At 37.9% G+C, this 14386-nt stretch overlaps 1 protein-coding gene across 2 annotated transcripts in view; it reads right to left on the bottom strand.

The window, feature by feature from the left end:
* RNF141 (ring finger protein 141) overlaps positions 1 to 14386 on the bottom strand; it is a 36701-nt gene that overhangs the window by 9884 nt on the left and 12431 nt on the right. For both annotated transcript variants that reach the window (XM_086340079.1, XM_086340078.1), the window contains exons 3-4: positions 13643 to 13751; positions 4703 to 4884 (exon numbers count right to left, since the gene is read on the bottom strand). In XM_086340079.1, coding sequence (XP_086196205.1) covers positions 4703 to 4884; positions 13643 to 13751 — 291 coding nt within the window. The remainder of the gene's footprint in view (positions 1 to 4702; positions 4885 to 13642; positions 13752 to 14386) is intronic.

The following is a 14386-nucleotide window of genomic DNA, read 5'->3' as shown; positions in this document are numbered from 1 at the left end:
TTCAGCAATGCATAAAAGAGGGCAGCTTCTGAATTGAAATTGGGAAACTGAATGAAAACCTAGATGGGTGTGGATCTAATGTATTTTTCTATATCTATTTATTTCAATGTTTAAATGCTTTTTAGGTGCAAGGTAATGCTAAAAATCCTTCAAGCTAGACTTCAGTAGTACATGAACTGAGAACTTCCAGGTATACAAGCTGAATTTAGAAAAGGCAGAGGAACCAGAGATAAATCACCAACATCTGTTGGATCAGAGGAAAAACAAGGGAATTCCAGGAAAACATCTACTTCTGCTTCATTGACTATATTAAAGCCTTTGACTATGTGGATCACAACAAACTGGAAAATTCTTAAAGAGATGGGAATACCAGACCACCTTACCTGTCTCCTGAGAACCTGTATGTGAATCAAGAAGCCACGGTTAGAACTGGACACAGAACAACTGACTGGTTCAAAATTAGGAAAGGAGTATGTCAGGGCTGTATATTGTCACTCTGCTTATTTAACTTATATGCAGAGTACATCATGTGAAATGCTGGGCTAGATGACTCACAAGCTGGAATCAAGATTTTTGAGAGAAATATCAACAACCTCAGATATGCAGATGATACCACTCTAATGGCAGAAAGTGAAGAGGAACTAAAGAGACTCTAGATAAGGGTGAAACAGGAGAATCAAAGAGCTGGCTTGAAACTCAACATTCAAAAAACTAAGATCATGACATCAGGTCCCATCACTTCATGGCAAATAGATAGGGAAAAAGTAGAAACAGTGACAGACTTTATTTTCTTGGGCTCCAAAATCACTGTGGATGGTGACTGTAGACATGAAATTAAAAGATGCTTGCTCCTTGAAAGAGAAGCTATGACAAACCTGTGCGTGCTAAGTCGCTTTGGTTGTGTTCGACTCTTTGCAACCCCATGGGCTGTATAGCCTGCCGGGATCCTCTGGCCATGGGATTCTCCAGGCAAGAATACTCGAATGGATTGCCATGCCCTCTCCAGGGGATCTTCCCAAACCAGGGATTGAACCTAAGTCTCTTATATCCCCTGCATTGGCAGGCAGGTTCTCTACCACTAGTGCCACCTGGGAAGCCCAGACAGCATATTAGAGAATACAGACATCACTTTGCCAACAAAGGTCTGTATAATCAAAGTTATGGGTTTTCCAGTAGTCATGTATAGATGTGAGAGTTGGACCATAAAGAAGGCTGAGTGCCAAAGAACTGATGCTTTTCAACTGTGGTGCTGCAGAAGACTCTTGAGAGTCCCTTGGACAGCAAGGGGATCAAACCAACCAATCCTAAAGGAAATCAACCCTGAATATTCATTAGAAGGACTGATACTGAAGCTGAAGCTCCAATACTTTGGCCACCTGATGGGAAGAGCCGACTCACTGGAAAAGACCTTGACCCTGGGAAAGATTGAGAGCAGGAGAAGGGGTTGACAGAGGATGAGATGGTTGGATGGCATCACCGCTCAAAAGACATGAGCCTGAGAAAACTGCGGGAGACAGTGGGTAGGGAAGCCTGGCATGCTACAGTTCAAGGGGTCGCAAAGACACACAACTCAGTGACTGAACAACAACCAGGTGCTATGTACTGTGCCAGATCCAAAGGAGCTGGGGTCTCTGCCCTTGAGGAGCTTACAGTTTATATCTAAGGATGTGGACTTGGTTGTCAGTAGCAAAGAATATAACTGAATCCATAAAGGGTGACAGACAGGGTTTTGAAGGTTAGAGTTTAAAACTGAGGAGCAGAGGGCCACAAAGAACAGCGTTCTGGATGGAGGAGATGCAGAAGCAGCCAATGGAAGCCGTACTACGTTCACTCGATTGTTTTGCTACCTTCCTAGCAGTACAGTTACCAGAAGAAGGAGGGAGAAAGGCTTGCTGTTTGTCCTTATTAGACCACTTGTAGAATGGAGAATTCAGTTCTCTGTCCCCCTACTCTGAAAAACAAATTTACAGATAAAAGATCATCCAGGAAAGCCCCTGGAATATAGAAGAGACCAATATAAACAAAGGCTGAAGGAACTGGGGAGGTTTATCCTGGAGAACAAAAGGCTCAGTGAGAATTTGATTAGTGTGTTCAAGTCTTTGACTGAGAGAAAACAGACTTGTGTGGTGGAATTCCAGAGGGTACTGTCACTGAAATTAGTAGAAAACAGTAATAATTAGTAACAATGATAGTTAACTTTTATAGATATATATTTTTATGAGCCAGGCACTGTTCCAAGTATTTTACATATACTAACTCACTTAACTCTCAAGAGTCCTATGAAGTAGATCTTATTACTGTCATTTTCTTTTAAAAGATGAGGATACTGAGTAAAGAGAGGTTTAATAACTTGTCCAAAGTGACACAGTAAGGAGTAAAGCCAGGATTTAAACACAGGCAATTTGCTTCTAGAATCTGTGCTTTGCTGCTTTGGAGAGCCAGATTTTGCTCTAAGGAAAATTATGCAAAAGGAAAAATTACACAGTGATTAAAGCCATTTGTGTATCAAAAACCTTGTCTTTCTGAGGCAGTGAGTCCCACACAACTGCAGGTGTTCATGTTCAAGCTGGACTACCACTTGGCTAAATATGGTAAGTCTTGCTACGCAAAGTGCTATCCATGGTGAGCAGTAGTGACAACACCTGAGAGCTTGACAGAATCTCAAGCTTTTTCTCAAAACCACCGAACATCAAAGTTTAAGAAGCACTGCAGTACAGGATCTTCGTGCACCAGGGAGTAGTAATGCAGAGATTAGAGCATGGCTGTACTGCCAGACAGGCCTGAATGTCAATCTCCGCTAGACCAGTTTCTAGCCATGTCATTCATTTGTCTAAACCTCAAGTTGCTACATCTGCAATGAACCAATATTTGTATTCCCCTGGGATTGCTATGATTTAATGGGTTTATTAAAAGGGCTTCCCTGGTGGCTCAGATGATAAAGAATCCACCTGCAATGCAGGAGACCTGGGTTCGATCCCTGGTTTGGGAAGATCCCCTGGAGAAGGGCATGACAACTCACTCCAGTATTTGTGCTGGAGAATTCCCATGGAAACAGCAGCCTGGCAGGCTACAGTCCATGGGGTCACAAAGAGTTGGACACGACTGGAGTGATTAAGCACAGAGCACAATGAGTTTATACATGTAAAGCACTCCTCACAATGCCTAATACTCTGTAAGTATTTAGTAAATATAAAATACTACTAGAAATAGGTAGCAGATATAAGACTGAATCAAATAAATACCTCCCAAGATCCCACTCAATCTGAAAACTCTATTTTTCTATGAACTAAGTATATCAGGGTATAAAAAAAAACAAAAACCCAAAATATACAAAGGCAAGCAGCAGCCCTAACCTACCAATTATGCATTGAGTTTCCCAGTCTAGAGGGCACATGAAAAGGGATAACACTCTTACCTTCCTCATTAAGATGACTGCAATAAGAAAAAAGTATTACTTTCATTTTCTACCACAGAGACTAGTAAATACTATTTACTATTAAATGCTATTTTCAACTTTTAAAATACTTTAAAAAAATCACCATTTTGAAGAGGGAAAGGAATGAAAAACAGAAAATCAGATGTCTGTCTTGGAAAGATTAACTTAACAAAATACAGGAAAGATAAGCCTAAATGCTACCTATAATACTCAAACTTTGAAAGATTAACTTAACAAAATACAGGAAAGATAAGCCTAAATGCTACCTATAATACTCAAACTCATTTGGCATTTCATCAGTAACACTTGTACTGCCCAAGCCTAGAAAACCAAATAATCCTATTAAAGACAAACAGGAAAGAATAATTTAAAATACAATTTTACTACAACATAGTATTTGGAAACCAGCTGGTTAAGAATGGATCGGAAAATGCAATTGCAAATGGAGCAATAAAAATGAAGTTCTTGTTAAGCATATTCTTAACTTTAAGGTAAAAGATACTGTCAATACTGATTTGTGCTGTCTACCCTGTTTGACAATAAGACAGGATGTCAACATGTCTAGACCCACGTAAGCCTTTTTCCAGTGAGGCATTCACAAATTTAAATTATGGTCATGGCTGTCAAATGGCAACAGGTGGGTGCATTCACATGCCAAAAGCATTATGGAGAAGGAAAAGAAAGTCTAGATAGAACAATAATATATTAGGCCTGAGTAAACAAGCACCATCACAGAAAATGCTGGCTGACCTCACTTCCTTCTGGTAACTCAGTACATGCAATATGTGCACCACCTACTTGTCCATTCCAGAATGGACTGCCAAGTCCTGGAGCCAATATTTACAACAGTAATGCTCCAATTAGTCAGATACCTTTAAGAAAAACTGGAATGGTTTTACCAGATTCTTGGACCTAATTCCTTGAAGGGCTTTGATTGTCTAAGATCCTAAATGAGTATTACAAGAGGGTATTACAAGAGGGTATTAACTATATACCTTGTCATTAAATGCAAGCGGGTTGAGTAGATTCATGGAAACTGGGTTGACAGAAACATGTGAATCACTTTAGTTTTTCTTTAATGTGGCACTCTAACAATGTCCTGAAACACAGAATAGTCCAAAAGCAGATCTGGGATATAATACCATCTGAGACAAAAAGTAATGTGATTTAAGAAGTCACAGAGACCATTAGCAAAAATATTACTGTGATATTCAGTAGTTTGCATGTTGGAAAAGAAGAGAAACATGGCATTTATGCACTGCATACCTTCCCATCCAAAGACTAGCCTGACAAGATGTTACAGATGCTGAGTTTTCATCAGCGTCTTCAGAGGTGGAGCTCTGTGCTAATACTCCTGCTGCTTGACTTGTGATGTCTTTATAAAGCTGGATAAACTGGTACAAATTCATGATCCGTGATGCTTCCACAATGCCACTGCTTTTGTTAATCTAAAAATACAAAGAAAATGAAAAAAAAAAAAAGTTGATAATCTTTGACTGATTTTTTCCCAAAAGGGGAACAATTATTTAGTCACCTAGGAAACAAAGATTGCAAATTACCTAAAAAGAGAGCAATAGTCTGAACAAATGAATAATGTCACTTCCTCTACGTTTGCAGGGTTCAAAACACACAATATTTTCTCATGTGATAGTCAAAATAACCTGTAGGGTTGATTAGGCATCAACTTATTTAGTAGTGGAGGTCAGGCAATTTTCCCAGACTTAAAAAATGAATTTTAGAGATAAATCCTTTTAATTTATTTAAAGAATTTCTTAAAGGTTTATTTGAATCCAACAACCACTTGCCATTCTACTATAACTGAAAGAGATTAGTTTCTTGAATATCTTAAGTTTTATTATATACCAACACTTACAAACTGAAGCAAGAAAACTATAATAAAATCTATTTTTAATTGCTAGGTAACTGCTTTACGTCTAGCTTATATTCTTTTTAAAATACTTATTTATTTATTTTATTTTTGGCTGTGCTGGGTCTTCATTGCTGCATGGGCTTTTCTCTACTTGTGGCGAGCAGGGGCTACTCTTGAGTTGCAGAGCGTGGGCTCTAGGGTGTGCAGGCTTCAGTAGCTGCAGCTTCCGGGCTCTAAAGAGGCTCAGTAGTTGTGGTGCAACAGCTTAGATGCTTTGCAGCACGTGGGACTGTCCCAGATCAGTGATCAAACCCCTGTCTCCTGCACTGGCAGGCAGATTTTTTACCACTGAGCCACCAACAAAGCCCCTAGCTTACATTCTTAATGTGAGGAGGTATTGGGGGCAAGTGTGAGATAATAGGTAAGAAGAGACAATATTGTTTTCATCTGTCTTGGGAAGTATGTAGTATGGCATACATTCTCTCTTCAAATGAGCAAAGCCAGGATTGAGGGCATCATATTCTTGGATAAAGAACTTTAAATAATCAGAGACAGATTATAGAGATGTGAAAGACTTCCTGTCAACACAGGAGATACCACAGAAGACAGTGGGAACTATTAAATGCAATTGAAGTATGAAACCTATTAAGTGCATATCAAAGTATATGGAACAAAAAAAATCAGAAAGCATTTAGAAAGAAATGAAGAATAGAGGGAGAGATATAGAGTAGACCTTAAAATTGTAAATGAAAGTTTTTTAAAGTATTGCTGGAACTGGGGACATGAGAAAGTGAAGTGGTTTGATTATATTAAAAAACATGTTACAGCAACATTTCAATATTTTGAAGAATAATAGTTGTAATTAGCATTTATTATTAGTTGAGAAGACAGTAAGAGAAAAAAGTTGAGAGTCAAGTATGAATCAGACTCCATATTGTGAAAACGGAAGAACCATTTCTAATAGAAAATTGATTCAGTTTGGGGAAGGTTAAGAATCTATCTGGAGATGCAAATGTGTAAGATTCTTTGTAATAGATTATACATGGGTAGAGAACAAATAGAATTACAGGTGATTGGAATTTAGGTGGGGAGAAGACTCTTGAGAGTCCCTTGGACTGCAAGGAGATCCAACCAGTCCATTCTGAAGGAGATCAGCCCTGGGATTTCTTTGGAGGGAATGATGCTGAAGCTGAAACTCCAGTACTTTGGCTACCTCATGCGAAGAGTTGACTCATTGGAAAAGACTCTGATGCTGGGAGGGATTGGGGGCAGGAGGAGAAGGGGACGACAGAGGATGAGATGGCTGGATGGCATCACGGACTTGATGGACGTGAGTCTGAGTGAACTCCAGGAGTTGGTGATGGACAGGGAGGCCTGGCGTGCTGCAATTCATGGGGTCGCAAAGAGTCAGACACGACTGAGCGACTGAACTGAACAAAAAAAGACTTTCAGAGCTGAGGAAACTGAGCCAGTCTTCCTTTGGAAATGCACAGTTCATTAGAAATTAGGGAATAATTCACATAAATGTAGTATTTACTAGCAAAGTTTATCAAACTGCAATTTTTAAACTGAAGTATAGTTGATGTATAATTATAGGTATACAATTTAAAAATTCATAATTTTAAAGGTTATACTCCATTTATAGTTATTATAAAACTATTTATATTCCCTGTATTGTACAATATATCCTCATAGCTTATTTTACACCTTATAGTTAGTCTTGTTAATCCCCTAGCCTTATATAGCCCCTCCTCTTTTCCTCTCCCCACTGGCAACCAACAGTTTCTTTACATCCATGAGTCTACTTTTTTGTTATATTCACTACAAACTATAATTATTATAATCATAGGACTTACAAAACAAATGTTTACCAAGTGTCCATTATGTGGATGTTACAGGTACTATATAGGTACTACTGCTCCAGCACTAGTGACACGTGTATAAAAACCAGATAAAAATCCCTGCCCTCACGAAGATTCCTCTAGAGGCTGGAGAGACAAAATATACATAAGATGGAAATAAGTCTTATGAAGAATATTAAACGGAGGAGAGAAAATGCTGAAAGGTTGCAGGGAAGGCCTCACAGAGGTACCATTTAGGAACTAAAGCGGTCCAAGAATGAGTCATGTGGGTATCTGGGGAAAGAGCACTCCAGGCTAAGAGAATAGGAAGTGCAAAGGCAGATGTGAACCCGGCCAGTACCATAATGTCTTGCTGACTGTAGCTTTGTAGTATCATCTGAAGTCAGGAAAGTTGATTCCTCCAGCTCCATTCTTCTTTCTCAAGATTGCTTTGGCTATTTGGGGTCTTTTGTGTTTCCATATGAATTGTGAAATTTTTTGTTCTAGTTCTGTGAAAAATGTCATTGGTAATTTGATAGGGATCACATTGAATCTGTAGGCTGCCTTTGGTAGTATAGTCATTTTCACAATATTGATTCTTCCTACCCAGGAACATGGAATATTTCTCCACCTGTTTATGTCATCTTTGATTTCTTTCATTAGTGTCTTTTAATTTTCTGTGTACAGTTCTTTTGTTTCCTTAGGTAAGTTTATTCCTAGATATTTAATTCTTTTGTTGCAATGGTAAATGGGATTGATTCCATAATTTATCTTTCTGATTTTTCATTGTTAGTATATAGAAATGCAAGTGATTTCTGTGTATTGATTTTGTATCCTGCAACTTTGCTAAATTCACTGATTAGCTCTAGTAATTTTCTGATACTATCTTTAGAGTTTTCTATGTACAGTATCAGGTCATCTGCAAACAGTGAGAGCTTTGCTTCTTCTTTTCCAATCTGGGTTCCTTTTATTTCTTTTTCTTCTCTGATTGCTGTAGCTAGGACTTCCAGAACTATGTTGAATAACAGTGGTGAAAGTGGACACCCTTGTCTTGTTCAAGACAATATGGTACTGGCACAAAAACAGAAATACAGACCAATGGAACAAGATAGAAAGCCCAGAAATAAACCCATGCACCTATGGGTACCTTACTTTTGACAAAGGAGGCAAGAATATACAATGGGGCAAAAGCAGTCTCTTCAATAAATGGTGTTGGGGAAACTGGACAGCTACATGTAAAAGAATGAAATTAGAAGATTTCCTAACACCATAAACAAATATAAACTCAAAATGGATTAAAGACCTAAATGTAAGACCAGAAACTATAAAACTCTTTGAGGAAAACACAGGCAGAACACTTGATGACATAAATCAAAGCAAGATCCCCTATGACCCATCTCCTAGAGTAATGAAAATTTAAAAAAAAGTAAACACGTGGGACCTGAATAAACTTAAAAGCTTTTGCACAGCAAAGGAAACTATAAGCAAGGTGAAAAAACAACCCTCAGAATGGGAGAAAATAATAGCAAATCAAACAATTGACAAAGGATTAATTTCCAAAATATACAAGCAGCTCTCATACAACTCAATACCAGAAAAACAAACAACCCAATCAAAAAGTGGGAAAAAGACCTAATCAGACATTTCTCCAAAGAACACATACATACATGTGCTAACAAACACACGAAAAGATCCTCAGCATCGCTCATTATTAGAGAAATGCAAATCAAAACTACAATGAGATATCACCTCACACCGGTCAGAATGGCCATCATCAGAAAGTCTACAAACAATAAATGCTGGAGAGGGTACGGAGAAAAGGGAACGCTCTTGCACTGTTTGTGGGAATGTAAACTGATACAGCCACTATGGAAGATGGTATGGAGATTCCTTAAAAAACTAGGAATAAAACCACCATATGACTCAGCAATCCCACTCCTAGGCATATACCCTGAGGAAACCAAAATTGAAAAAGACACATGTATCCCATTGTTCACTGCAGCACTATTTACAATAGCTAGAACATGGAAGCAACCTAGATGTCCATCAACAGATGAATGGATAAAAAAATTGTGGTACATATACACAATGGAATATTACTCAGCCATAAAAGTAATGCCTTTGAGTCAGTTCTAATGAGGTGGATGAACCTAGAACGTATTATACAGAGTGAAGTAAGTCAGAAAGAGAAAGATAAATACCGTACTCTAACGCATATATACAGAATCTAGAAAAATGTTACTGAAGAATTTATTTACAGAGCAGCAAAGGAGACACAGACAAAGAGAATGGACTTATGGACATGGGGTGAGGGGAGAAGAGGATGAGATGCATGGGAAGAGTAACATGGAAACTTACATCACCATATGTAAAATAGATAGCCAATGGGAATTTGCTGTATGGCTAAGAAACTCTAACAGGGGCTCTGGTTCAAAAGGGAGGGGATATATGGATACCTATGGCTGGCTGATTCATGTTGAGGTTTGACAGAAAACAAAAAACTTCTGAAAAGCAATTATCCTTCAATAAAAAAATAAATTAATTAGAAAAAAAAAGAAGTGAACCTGGCAAGAAGCACAGGGTCCAGCAAGGAGCCCAGGGAGGCTGGAACGAAATGAGAGAGGGAAGACTGGTAGAAGATGAGGTTTGGGACTGAGGTGGGGCCAAATGTACAGGACTTGGCTGATCACAGTAATGCCTTTGGCTCTTATCTCAAGTACATGGCAAGTCACTGGAGGGTTTTGAGCCAAGGAATATTAAGACCTAATTTCACTTCACATTATGAGTGGAATAGATTGGTTGTTGATCTGAGACTACATAGAATGGGGACAAGGGCAGAGAAGCAAGGAGATGAGTTAGAAAGCAACTGGAATAATCCCAGTGAGAAACGATGGTTGTGAGGAATAAGGTGACAGTAGCAACAATGGTAAGAGTTGGTCACATTCTGAATATATTTTTGAAGAGCAACCTAACAGGATTCCTTATGCACTGACCGTGGGGTGGGTATAAGAAAAAGAGAAGTCAAGATGACTCCAAGGTTTTGATCTAACAAGACAGATGAAAATAATATAATTCATGAAGCTTCTAAACAGCCACCTTAGACCATAATTTTAATTAGCTCATTAATTTTCTAATATTATTTCCACAAAATATTCCATTTAAACATTAGATTATTTTTTTTTGTTTAAACTGGTGGAAGAGGGGTTTTCTGTGATTTGTAGCTGATGGCAATTTAAATGACAGAGGAATGAACATTCTATATGAGGGAACTCAATGAGCAGAGGCATTGAGATGGAAAAGTTACAGCTGTACAGCCTTAAGGACTTCCCTGGTGGTTCAGACAGTAAAGCGTCTGTCTACAATGCAGGAGACCTGGGTTCGATCCCTGGGTCGGGAAGACTCCCTGGAGAAGGAAATGGCAACCCACTCCAGTACTCTTGCCTAGAAAATCCCATGGATGGAGGAGTCTGGTGCAGGCTACTGTCCACGGGGTCGCAAAGAGTCGGACGTGACTGAGCGACTTCACTTTCACTTTACAGCCTTAAATTAGTTAAACCCGGTGAGACTGTAGACTTCAAAAGGGGATAATGATAAAACAGAATAGACAGTTTGGAGCCATACTGCAGAAGGCCTCAAATGCCAGGTGAATGAGTTGGGATTATTTTTTTTAACATTTATTTAAATCGCTGGGTCTTCACTGCTGTGCACAAGCTTTCTCTAGTTGCGCAGAGTGGGGGCTGCTGTTTGCTGTGGTGCACAGGCTTCTCTCTGCGGCAGCTTCTCTTGTTGCAGAGCACCAGCTCTAGGGCACACGGGCTTCAGCAGTTGTGGTGCAAGGGCTCAGTAGTTGCAGCTGTAGGGCTCCAGAGCGCTGGCTCACAAGTTGTGGTGCACAGGCTTAGTTGCTCCGAGGCATGTGGGACCTTCTGGAATCAGGGAGCAAACCTGTGTCCCCTGCTTTGGCAGGCAGATTCTTAACCACTGGATCACCAGGGAAGCCTGAGTTGGGACTATTTTGAAGCCAAGGAGGAATTGTTGAGGAACTTTAAACAGAAAAGTGATCTGATGAGAGTTGTGCTTTAGAAAGGCTATTCTCATAGCATCACAAATTAGAATTAGGAGAGGAGTCTGAAGGTGCAGAGACTAATTACAGAATCTAAAGTAATCTAGATGAGAAGAAAGAGGGGCCTAAGTATTAGTTACAGTCTCCTGGAGAGCGTGAACTCTTTCTTACAAATAAACTCAAGTAAAACATAGTAGAGGTAAAACCAAAAAGATCAGCTGGATGGTTACTGTGGAAGAGAGAGCAAGAAAAGGAAAAAGAATGTATATTTTTTCAGAAATGACCTTTGTCACTAGTTTTTATAAATTTACCCATGTATCCTCTGAAGTAGACTTTCAAATAGTCCTGAAAGATTATGTGCAGTGTAGATTCACAGACAATGGGAATATGGGAGATACTTAATTTGAATAGACTTTACATGTTTTAAGCCCAGTTCTTCATTTCTTCTTTACCGTATTTCTTTGTAAAGTCAAAGGTTGCAGATTCCCAAAGTTCTTTTGGGGAGTATGCATATTTACAGCACTGTAAAAAAACCCCTAATGAATTTAATATAAATATAACCCCCAAAACAAACACAAAATGGAAAAATATGTGGTTGGTATATAATTTTTGAGCCCAGGAGTCAAACTATAAACAATAAAATGTGACTGTGGATCAAGTTCTTTCAGCATGCATTCTGTTATTTTTAAAGGTGCAGAAATAATACATTCTTTCAGCATGTATTCTCTTTCTTCTCACCTAGATTACTTTAGATTCTGTGATTAGTACCTGCAACTTCAGACTTCCCTCCTAATTCTAATTTGTGATGATGCCATGAGAATAACCTTTCTAAAGCAACAGTTCTCATCAGATCACTTTTCTGTTTAAAATTCCTCAACAATTTGTAACATATTATATACTATATAAAGTTACACTGCTACCCAAACTAGTATCATATTATCTACTTATGATGAATAACGTAAAAAATTTTTGAATGATGGTTCTCTGGCAGCTATTATTGCTATTGCTATTGCTAAGTCACTTCAGTCGTGTCGGACTCTGTGCGACCCCATAGATGGCAGTCCACCAGGCTCCCCCTTCCCTGGGATTTTCCAGGCAAGAACACCGGAGTGGGTTGCCATTTCCTTCTCCAATGCATGAAAGTGAAAAGTGAAAGTGAAGTCGCTCAGTCTGTCCGACTCTCAGCGCAGCTATTATAGTCCTTTTTAAAATCTGGACTTAAAAGAAATCAATAAGCAAATGTTCAGTGTGGATAGACCCAGTTGAATGGTATTAATGATACTGTGTATTTTCTCTAAACCAACTGTAAACTTGAACAGGTGCCATTCAATTTCAGTCAAGTGTGGAATTAAGATCTTGGTCTTTGCTAATCTAATCCTCTTAAAAGTTCTTTTATTACTTAAATAGATTAGACCTTCAAATTTGATCAACTAAACAGAATCAATCCTACTACACTTACAGCTTAGTAGAGGCAATAAACCTATTGGGGAAATGTGGCATATTATTTGGGTAACATCCAGGATCCACGATACAAAAGAAAAAAAATCTCCTTTATAGGAGATTCTTTCTATAGGAATTCTTTATAGATTGATCAGGAGTTGAATTAAGGACATTTATGATTGCCCAACTTATTGTTTATAGGAATACGGATGATTTTATTGTATTTTAGAGCAGCAGCTGGGATAGGAGGAAGCTTAATAATATTCGTTCCTTCATCTTCACCAAAAGTTCACTGGCCTCAAAAAGGTTAAGAACCACCTATTCTAATCTACCCATTAGTGGATAAGGCTTCCTGATACTCTATGACTGCTGCCATCACAGTTTTTCACACAGTTGATATACTCATTTATCTTAAATTTAAAGATGAGTTAAGAGACACAGTGTGTCTCTTAATTGATGGTGAAAATCCCTTAATTAACTAAAAATAACTTAAAAAAAAAACCACCCAAACCCACAATCCATTGTAAAACTAAAAATTACTTTTAACCCCCCCAACCAAACCAAAAAACCAACTCTTTCTAATGGATTTTATAAATTATCATTTAACAAATAAAACCTAATGTTTTTTAAAATAAATGATCTCATAAGATACTTTAATTTTTAAGAAGTCATTTTAGAGCTATGTAGGGTGTCACTTTAGGATTCCACAGTCAGTTAAAATCCAAAAAGAGAGGTACACGATAAAGATCAGAGTTTACTACTTACTGCCTTCCTTCGGTATAAAAATTTCTGACATATGGCAATTATATAACCAGTGAAATTTAGTTAACCTGGAAGAGCCATCAAAATCATTTTACATAGTTTTACAAATAAATATTAATAAAAACCAAATTATAAATATTTATTTCTGCTATATTATAGTATACTAATAAATATGGTTCTAACCACCAAAACAGTTTAAGCTCAGAGCTGGAAGTTTCTATCACTCTTACCTTGGTACAGACCACTCGTACAACCACTTTCCAAAAGGCAGAGGAATCAGACCCAGGTTGTACCTCAAAGAGAAGATGTTTTTCCTGGCCAGAAGCCACTTTAGCAGTTCTGAAAAGAGGCAAACACATTCATTAATTTTATGAAAAGTCATATAAAATAATGGAGCTGTGAGCCCAGATTCAAGAAAGTTTAAGGCAGAGGAGGAAATGTGAAGAAAACACAGAAAGGCAAGTAACAGTAACGGTGATTCTAATAGTTAGATTCTTAAAATACAGGGATAGAAAATGTTTTGACTATACACATACAATTTAATTTCCAAAGTGGACAGCATAGTGGAATGATGTTTATAAATCTATTTTTTTTCAGATCTATATCTCAATGGTCTTTAAATTTCTAATAAAAACATTTAGGAAAAAATGTGTACAAAGAATCAGGTACTTCAAGAAAAAATTTAGCTGGTTTCATTTATCCCAGTTTTGACTACCACCTCAGATATATATAAAATGTGAAAAAATCTTGCTCTTGGTTGAGTCTTTCCTTAAGGAACAACACGTATTTTTAGAGATAATTCGAAACTGGATAAAGCAAATGATTTTGAGACATAGAACTTCACTCTCTTCCCCTAGCAGAGTCATTCTAATTTACAAAGAAAGAGAATACTAACATAAGAATATAACACTTTTTAGGATAACTCAATATTGTGCATGTGTCAATTTAAATCAGTTCAAAGACATAATTAAGTA

Source organism: Bos grunniens, chromosome 15, assembly GCF_055505025.1.
Source record: "Bos grunniens cultivar Pamir isolate PY7600 chromosome 15, Bosgru_T2T1.0, whole genome shotgun sequence".
In the NCBI taxonomy this organism is placed as follows: Eukaryota; Metazoa; Chordata; class Mammalia; order Artiodactyla; family Bovidae; genus Bos; species Bos grunniens.
The sequence above is the reverse complement of the archived record's forward strand: the minus strand, read 5'-3'. Positions and strand labels throughout refer to the sequence as shown.